At 34.7% G+C, this 10,148-nt stretch overlaps 1 protein-coding gene across 1 annotated transcript; it reads left to right on the forward strand.

The window, feature by feature from the left end:
* Positions 1–9,027: 9,027 nt before the first annotated feature.
* LOC107469469 (protein FAR1-RELATED SEQUENCE 5-like) lies at positions 9,028–9,903 on the forward strand. Its single transcript, XM_016088838.1, has one exon. It carries the CDS (start codon positions 9,028–9,030, stop codon positions 9,901–9,903), a length of 876 nt encoding a protein of 291 aa, XP_015944324.1.
* The last annotated feature ends 245 nt before the right edge of the window (positions 9,904–10,148 follow it).

The raw sequence follows: 10,148 nt of genomic DNA on the forward strand, positions 1-10,148 counted from the left end.
AATTCTAAAAGAAAAGAGATAATATTTATTTTAGTTCTTAACCTTAAATAAATTAGGTCTAGCTTGGGTAGACAATTTAATTAAGCTTCTTTTAAAAAAAATAACTTAAACAATAGATGCTTATATTAAAACTAGCTTATAAATAAATTATTTTGTGTTTTATTTTATAGTTCTAAAACTGTTTATTTTAAAAGAAATATGATAAAAAGCTTTTGATTATAAGAGAAATCATTTTTTTAGGTTTAATTACTCTATTGATCCTTATAGTTTTGCTAAATTTTTAATTAGGTCTCTATACTTTTTTTCTTTTAATTAAGTTTTTGCAGCAAATTCTTTTTAATTGGGTCCCTAAATTTTTTTTCTTTTTATTTGGGTCTCTGTACCAATTTTTTTTTTTTACTTGGATCCCTATAAAATTAAACCAATTACTATCAAGAGGGACCTAATTGAAAAAAAAATTTAGTGCAGAGACCAAATTAAAAGAAAAGAAATATAGGGACCTAATTGAAAATTTTGCAAAACTATAGGAATCAATAGAGTAATTAATTTTTTTTAATTTCTCCATAAGCACTTAAATAGCTTCTTAAAAAGATACAATTTGATTTTAAAAATTACACGAGACATTAATACTATTATTTTTTATAAGTCAAAAGTTCAAAAAAATAATTTTTAAAGCTTTTTAAACGAACTCTTTTAAGTCAATTATTTAAAAACTTTTATGTCACAATTGTTAGTGTAACGCTAATGTAAATTTCACCCTTCACTGTAACGGCTAGTTCACATTGACACTTTTTAATTGTTGTTAATATTGTCTTTACTCCTTAGTTGTTTCATGTGACTTAATTAGCATCTACTAATTTTGATGCAATTAAGTCCTATTAACCAATTTTAAATATTACAATTGTATCTATCATTAAAGTACCATTGTAATAATTAACTATTCACATGAGTTCTTACGAGTAAATTTTTGTACTGGTCTCTAAGATTTATTTAATTATTTAACTTGATTTTTGAAATTTCAATTTTTGCATAATAATCTTACATATTCAGCTTAAAACACCATAATGGTCTTTCTATTTATTTTTGGTGGTGATTCAGCTAACAGAATACTGATGTAGCTATTCCTTGCCATGCTAAAGATAACCAAAATGACGTCGTTTTGGTTTGGCACCCAATATTGGACAAAACGACACTGTTTGGGTGCAAATGTGAGTAAAAAACTATTTTTGAACAAACATAAAAATTCGTTCGTCTTCTGCACTTTCATTATCGTTCTTCTTCTTCTCTTCTTCTTTAATGGCGAAAAGTTAGGGTTTAATTTTTTTATTGTTTGTGTTGCGACGACGCTGGTGATGTTGAACTGGTAGGTTAGATTATCTTCTCCTCACATGGAAGCAAGCATTTACAACATTATCATATACAGTGAAGGCAATTTTTGTTTTTTTTAATTTTGATTATTTCATATAATAGCTGTGTCAGTGGCTTTTGGTATAATGGATTTTTATGGTTTCTTTGCTCACTAGGGTTTGAGAAATTTTGGTAGTGGGTTGGAGTTTATGCTCTATCTTTTCAAATATACAAATCGACTGGGTTGACCATTTGGAATGGGGTTAAGAGAGATGGTTGTCATGGATTGTGATGTTGTTATACCTTGATACGTTTATAAATTTTTTGCATTCTAAAGATATGTTTTTGGAATTCTTTGTAGATGAATGAATTACTGGATTTTATGCTTCATCAAGGGGGTAATTTCATAAAAAATAAAGAAGAAATGTTGGCTTATTCACTAGATAACAGGAGTTGTCTAGGTGATATAGATGTGGACACATTAGATGTGTTCTACGTGAGGAACTACTATAAAAAAGTTGAATATACTGACATAAAACAATTTTGTTGGCTAATTTTTGGTAGAGGCTTAGAGAATGGTTTAAGGAAATTGAATGGTGACAAAGAGCTAACAGAGATAATCACTTTTGGTAAGAAGAATAAAGGAGTAGTTGACGTATACTATGAGTTTTCATATGTATAATGTTATTTTTCTCCACATAGGTTGTTGTCCCTACAAGGTCTTCAAAGTTAGTACCAAGAAAAGGTTTCCCCCACTAATTATCCCGGTCAATCTACCGTAAAGTGCAAGTTCAGGAACGTTAGTAAGAATAGAAAACTTCATGAAGTTCGTCCTAATTCTAGGATTCACGGCTCTAAGGAAGAAGAACTAAAGACTTTGAATTAATAAATAGGGCTTTATTTTTGTGAAAAAACTTAGGCACTATTTCACTAAAGATGTGTAGTCCCAATTTGTTATTTTGGTATAGCCCTATGAATGAGTGAAAATATTATATCAGTAATATTTTTTTGCATTGTGTTTGATAATTTGAATCTTGATAATCAATTAAACTATGACTTCTTATGGTTAATTGTTATTTTTATCCTATACCCACATTCCTTGAATAAGGCACATTCATGAATCTGATGCAATTACAGGACAAACACTTTACACATATTTCATATATTTCATTGCACATAATATTATAACAACTTCATATTTTCATTACATATATAAACTAACCACAAAGTACATTTAAATTTGACATAATATTACTATATAGAACACTATTATCAAAAGCAGAACCAACACTAATAAATAAAAAATTATTTTTTGACTCCTAATATCACCTTTCAACTTTCCTAGTCTCCAAACAAAGTTTAGCTTTAAATCATTAATTTGACTAACAGGTTTTGGTTTTGCAGTAGCTTCATTTTATCTAATGTCTACTCATACAAATAAGTCTTGCCACCTCTTTCTATTTGTTTGCAACAAGAAAAAAAAATGTTACAGAAACAAAGAACTAACAACTTAACACAACACTAACAAATTAACTCACATTATGATTGGGAAACCAAAAAAGGTTTGTTTGAATTCGAATTTGTCTCAGACTATGATGCACCACTAATTCGCGGTACATCTTGTGCTTAATTGAGTGGATTTTATCTACTATTCTCACACTTATTCATGTAAATTGCATGTTTTACATTTTCCTTCCTAATTTTGTGCTATGATTGAAAACATGTTTCTTTGGTCTTAATTTAGCTAATTTTAATCCTCTCTTATTACCATTCGATGCCATGATATGTGTGTTAAGTATTTTCAGAGATTACATGGCAGGAATGGCTTAGAGGATGGAAAGGAAGCATGCAAAAGTGGAAGTGTTGAGTTAAGAAATTAACTAAATTAATTAGTGATGACAAATATTATTTTTGGGCAAAATAAATAATTAGTGTTGATTAATTATAATTTCATATTACTAATTATTTATTGTTACAGGCCAAAATTTGAATTATAGCCCAAATAAAATGGAAAATAAAACAAGGCTGCTGGGCTGGTTAAACAAACAAAGCCCAAAAAAACCAAAGCCCAAATCAAACAGGTTGCTTAATGGATGTCTGATCCAAGTCCGAGTTGATTTCAATTCCCTCCAACTTGATCTCACATCACAAGCAACGTTCACCTCTATGTGTGGGTCAGAAATTCAAAATGGTGAGAAAGAGAGAAAGAACTTCTTCCCTAAGCAAATCACCAAAGAAGCAAGAAAGAGAGAGATTATGCTTGAAAGGTAGATGTCAAATCAGTGAGATCAAACCAAATTAAGCTTAAGAAAAGATTAAAGGTAACCTATTTCCTCTTGCATGCATCAGATCTTCTTCTCTTCTTTCTAACTCTCTGCAAGTCCGAAAATGGCATACAAGAGAAAGTTGCTTTCTGCCCTAATTTGCTGTGTATCTACGGTCACAAGTGATTCTTAGGGACCAAGTAGCTTTTGAATGGTTCAGATTCAGTTGATCATTGGAAGACTTTTGTGGTTGCTGTATTATGGCTTTCGGTCAAGATAGAGAAGTCAGAAGCAAAGTTTCCACTCTGATGCTTAATGAGAAAAAGTGAACGGCTGGGTTGGTGAAGCTCAGTGTCCAAGAAGTTGACCTAGGGTGAGCAACCAAGAAACATGCAAGGAGATAAAAAGAAGATTTCCGCTCATTCAGAACCAAGGAGAGAAAACCAGAGTTTGGTGAATAGTATTCTATAAAGAAGTTCCTCTACTTGGATAATGTTTTCTTTCAAAGAAGTATTCGGCCAATACTGAAGAACTGTATCTGAGGTTTGCAAATCTGGTTTTGCATATAGAAAAGAGGCTATTGATGAAGTCAATCTCCTTCATGTTTTACAGATTGTGATGTACTTTTCTATGTTTATTTTTCTGTAATATCTTGTGAGAAAATGCATAAGTGAGAAAGCTCAAGTAAAAGCCATGAGTGGAAAAAGGTTGAGTGATACACTTGAGAGAAAAGCCTAGAGTTATTTCAGATTTCTTTAGGTTGGTTATGTGTCTTGTACCTGTTAGGTATCCCTTTCTTAGTTGGGTTAGCACTAAGAGTGAAGAGTTAGGTATTAGCATAGCCAATGTCAAGTTAGGTTAGAACTTGAGTGTGAAATTGGTGTATGTAATACTTTTAACTATAGTGAAAATTCCTCCATTGTTGTGGAGGAGACTGGACGTAAGTTGCATAGCACAAGGCAACTGAACCAGGATATATACTGGTGTTAGCTTTTCTCTTCTCTGTTGTGTTCTGTTTTCTGATATTCATGAGACAAAAATAAATTGTCTCATAAAATTATGCTGCTGAGTACAAACAGAAGCAGAATTGAAAGTTTGCTTAAAAAGGGTCATAACAACAACTTAAAAGGAAGGCATAGAAGCCTACCACAACCTTCAGGAAGGAATACAAGAAGCTGAAAGAACTGTAAAGCTGTCAGTCCTGACCTCTTCGCACTCAATCAATCAAAACTTGAGCTACAAAGGTCCAAATGAGGGGGTTCTAGTTGCGTTGGAAAGCTAACATCCGGGGCTTCACAACGATTTATAATTTTCCATAGTTTCCTAGCTGTTATGCGATGCATACGCGTGAATGACGCATATGCGTGGATAGTGCAGCAGACAAGCGACGCATACGCGTGAGCGACACGTACGCATGACAGAGCCACGTGCTGGACGTATTAGAAATTGCTGGAGGCAATTTCTGGGCTATTTTTGGTCTAATTTTTGGCCCAGAAACACAGATTAGAGGCTGCAGAGTGGAGGAATCAAGGGAGACACTTCTCATTCACAGAATTTTAGGTTTAGATGTAGTTTTCTAGAGAGAGAGGCTCTCTCTTCTCTCTTAGGTTTTAGGATTTTAGGATTAGCTTTTCTTAAATTCAGATTTCTATCTTGCTTTAATTTAGTTTTCTTCCACTCTTATTTGTTCTAGTAGTTTAGTTTATTTAACTTCTCTTGTTGATTTATTTATTCTACAATTTAGTTTATGAACTCTTCATGTTAGATTGATTTTCCTTTTTATGCAATTTAAAGTATTTCATGTTTATTGCTTCTTCTATTATTTGTTATCATTGATTTTGCAATTGTTGGTTTTAGATTTAATATTCTCTTATTAATTTTCTATGTTTTTATGTTATGCCCTCCAAGTACTTGATAAAATGCTTAGAAGGATGTTAGAGTAGGATTTTATGTTCTTGGCTTGGGATGGTAACTTAGGAACTCTTGAGTTACTAATGTCCATGTAATTGATGATTGGGAGCCATTACTCTAGTTCTCACTAATTGAATTGGTGGAGAGCTAGGACTTATGGACTTGGATTGATATAGCTCATTTAACTTTCCTTTACTACTAGTTAGAGGATGACTTAATGGGATTGATCACTGCCAATTCTCATGTTGTGGTTAGTGATAAGAATAGAGATCCTTGACCACCAAACCTTGCCAAAACCTTTTTATCATTTGAATTTCCTTGCAATTTACTTTTCTTGTTTTCTTATTCAAAAATCCCAAAATATACAATCTCATAACCAATAATAAACTACACTTCCCTGCAATTCCTTGAGAGACAACCCAAGGTTTAAATACTTCGATTTATTTTATTGGATTTGCTTTAGTGACAACCAAATTTTTGTACGAAAGGATTCTTGTTGGTTTAGAAGCTATACTTCAACGAGAATATATTTGTGAATTCTACACCACACTAAAGTTTGTTCATCAAACTATCACAAAACTAGACGGCAGCAGCAACCACACCATTCTAACACTGGTGCTATGCTCTAAAAGTTAGTTGTCGTTGCCAAGTACCCATTAAAAGTTGATCTTATCAAATTGTCCACAGCAATGCTCTCACCTCCCATCATAGTTTCAGAAAGCTTCAATTAAGAGGAAGAAAAAGTAAAGTAAGAAGAAGAGAAATGCAATCTAGATAATTGGGAATGAATTATGATTTTATAATGGGATAAAGACTAAATTAGGTCCAATTGCAATTTTGTCATGTCATTTAATCGTTGAAAACTTCCAACGTGGTAAGGAATAGTTACATCAATATTTTGTCAGCTGAATTAGCATAAAAAATGAACTCAGAAACTAGGGAAATTCTACTATGCTGAAGGAGGATTCCTTCCTCAGGTGCTGAAGCATGTGTGTTAAATTAGGAAGGTGTACGCGTGTATTTTTCAGTATGAAGGTGACTTTGAACTTTGATAAGTTACAAACAATGGCTGCAGAAGTTGGACTCACAATAGCAGGCTTTGTCTAGTAATTAACCGTAGAAAAATTATAATCTTGATGTTAAAATTTTATAATCACAAATAATATTAAATATATTTAGAGTATTCATGGGTATTTTTTATTGTGTGGGCTTGGGCTTATGTTGAAGTAAATATATAAGTGGGTTTGGTATGTATGAAGTGTGCCAAATATGTTGCATTGATAGATTAAAAAAAACATTTCACACAGCCTATATGATGTGAATGGCGTGCCTTTGTTCCTGACCAAAAAAACAAGGAGATGCTTTACTTTGAGTTTTTATCCCACTTCATGAGCCTCTCATCCTTCTCCAACACCACATCAGAGAAGAGAGACATCAATAAACCCTGGCAGCCACTGAACCCCATGCCCCCACCTTCTTCATTACCGTCGGTGTTGCTTGAACTGAGACTGCCGATTCACGTTCGGTCTCGATGACGTCCATAGAAAAGACCGAGTTTGTTTGTTTTGTGCTATTGCTGCCGTCGTCGAGTTTCTCGCCGGCACCTGTCGTTTCTCCGTCGTGATCTTCTTCTCAGTGAAGTGGGGGTTTGTTCTCTCCTGGAAAAATCTCTCCCTTCAAGCGCACTCTTTCTCTCTAAGCTAACATAGTCGCACGGTGGAGATCTCTGCTTGCGGTCATCCGTGTTGTCATTGGTGTTGTGTTCGTTCTCTCCTCGACGTGGCTGTGTCTCTCTTAAAGTTCTCCCCATCTCGAAGCTCAGTCTTTTTCACCACTGGTAAGCCTCCACCGGTTCTTAGTTAATTTTAATTTTGCTCTGACTCTTGATTTGATGCTAGTTTTTTGGTTGAATGTTGATTGTTGAGTTGGTTCTGAGTTATTATTACTCATGACTTAATTGTTGTTGATTTTTGTTAATTTTTCTGAGTTTAATGTGTTTTCTTAGTGATTAAATCCTTCCTTGAAATTGTTCTTAAGGATGGCTTAGAATTATACTCATCATGATTCATGGAACTGATGCGGCAGGAAGTCTTAGTGTATATTATATATGTATTTAGATTTATTTTTTTGTAAAATTAACATTCGATTTAACTTTATGCAAAGTTATAGGAATAGAATTTTCAAACACAATGACGATTGGGATCATTTTTCAAATTTTTACAAACATAAAAGGATTATATGCAGCATGATTCATAAGCTCATTTAGCGTATTTACTGTTTTTTGAATTATTTAATATTCCTGTCTTGTTGTATGAACTTGTTTGTGAAATTTTAATTGCAAATTTTGGCCAAGTTGTTGAAGGAAATTGTGAAATTTTAAATTTTATTAGTCTAAAAAGCATGAAATTTAAATAGTTGAACTTATATATTGCGTTTTTAAGGATTTCATATTATATTTAATTAAATTGGTTCAAACACAGTTCGATCTCGAATAGATCATTGAACCATTGAAAAGTCACTTGAAAGGTTACTTGATACGTTCAGTTCCCACAAGCTTGTGATAGGTGTGAGGAACAGACATTGGGGGTTCATCGATAGAGGGTTTAGTGGTCATCAACCAAAGTGACGTGATGTCGGTGGGCGAAAATGCTTTTCCTAGACTTTACTTTCTACATTTGGGGACCGCGGAGGACACCCAGTATGAGGTAAGCATTCAGTCTACATTGTTGTGTAAGCTATTAATCCTTTTTATTATAGTGTTGTTGAATAAGTCAGAGCATCTCAATAGCCGAAGCCATCAGGAAAAAGTTGGGAGAGAATAGGTAAGAGGTGAATTAGTGACACTAATCATGGGGTGGTTGGGTTCTGCTCTACTAGAGGAAAAAGTTAGGTTTTGGGAATTATAATTGTTGTGTGAAAGTGAAATAGGGTGAGTTGAACAGGTTTGATTGGTGCGTGGAGAGCATTAGAGTTGTGTTAATTTTTATAATAAGGATACGTAACAACAGAAAGTACTAAAAGTTTTTGTTATATGAGTTGTAGTAATTTAAATTAATAGTTGTAAAAATCGAACTGCAGCTTGGTGCAGAGCATGGTAGGGCATATTGTATTCTCTTATTATCTTATGTGTGTTTACGGATGTCCAGATGGATGATGGTCCTAGTGAAGGAGTTGGCGAAGGTGAGGGTGATGCTTGTGGGACATATGTCGATCCGAAATGGTAATTTACTAATGATAATAAGAGCTTTGAGGATGATGATGAGGATGACATGGTTCAGCATGGAGATGTTGATGGGTTAAGCGTGGCTGATTTACTAAAATAGGCTTGGGACAGAGTTGATGATGCCTATGAATTTTACCGCAAATATGGAAGATGTCATGGATTTGGGGTGTGGAAGGGTGATTCTGGCAAAGATTGCGATGGAAAGTTGGTGAGATATCAATTTTTTCCAATAGAGAAGGACTAAGAGAGACTAAACACTACAATAAAATAGACAGATAGAGGATGCACAAACCAGAGACCCAAACTGGCTGCCAAGCAAAGTTGTCGGTGTACTTGGACAAGAATGAGAATAACTGGAAGGTAAGGAAAGTAGTGACGAAGTACAATCATGAATTAGCACCTGTTCGGATGGTACACTTGATAGCAAGTCACCGTAAATTAAATGAGGCAGCTAAGGCGCAGATAGATGGGATGCATGCGCATGGAATCGCAACGTCGAAGATACTGGGATATATGGCTGGGGTGGCCGGATGGTACTCCTTGCTTGGGTTCTTGAAGAAAGATGCATATAACTATGCTGACAAGGCGAAGCGAGCGAAATTAGTGGATGGTGATGCAAATGCAGCCCTAGTATATCTTGAAGAAAAGGCTGGTTCGGACCCGATGTCAGTTGTAAGGTACAACTTGACTGCAGATGAAAGGCTGGGGAATTCAATATGGGCTGATGGTGCAAGCCGATCAGACTACCAATACTTCGGCAATGTGTTGGCCTTCGACTCTACTTACAGGAAAAACAAGTACAAGAGGCCCGTTGTTATTTTCTCTAGTGTAAATAACCACAAGCAAACGAAAATTTTTGGGTTTGGGTTGTTGATGGATGAAAGTGTTTCCTTGTATCGTTGGATGTTAGAGAATCTTTTAGAGGTGATGTGTCGGAAGAAGCCATTAGTAGTTGTAACAGACGGAGATAAAGCGATGATTAAGTTTTTCAAGGAAGTTTTACCTGAAGCGACACACCGGTTGTGTGCATGGTATGTGGAGAGGAATGTTACCTTTAACGTGAAAGACGAGAATTTAAAGGTCTTGTTTAAGCGGTGGCTATACTCGGAGATGGAGATTGCCGAATTTAAGGCGGATTGGGAGGATGCGCTTGAGTAGTTTGGCCTAAAGGATAGTTTGTGGGCCAACCAAATGCATGAGAAGAGAAAAATGTGGGAAAATGCATACCTATGCGACAAGTTTTGTGTGGGATTTCAAACGACATCACACTATGAGGGGATTAATGCATTCGTCAACAAGTTCTCCAAGTCAACCCACAGTATACTTAAGATGATCCAGAACTTGAAAATAGTAGTACGCGAATACAGAAACAAGGAAATTCTCCTCCAATTCAACTCCATACA

This window comes from Arachis duranensis, chromosome 10 (assembly GCF_000817695.3).
Source record: "Arachis duranensis cultivar V14167 chromosome 10, aradu.V14167.gnm2.J7QH, whole genome shotgun sequence".
In the NCBI taxonomy this organism is placed as follows: domain Eukaryota; kingdom Viridiplantae; phylum Streptophyta; class Magnoliopsida; order Fabales; family Fabaceae; genus Arachis; species Arachis duranensis.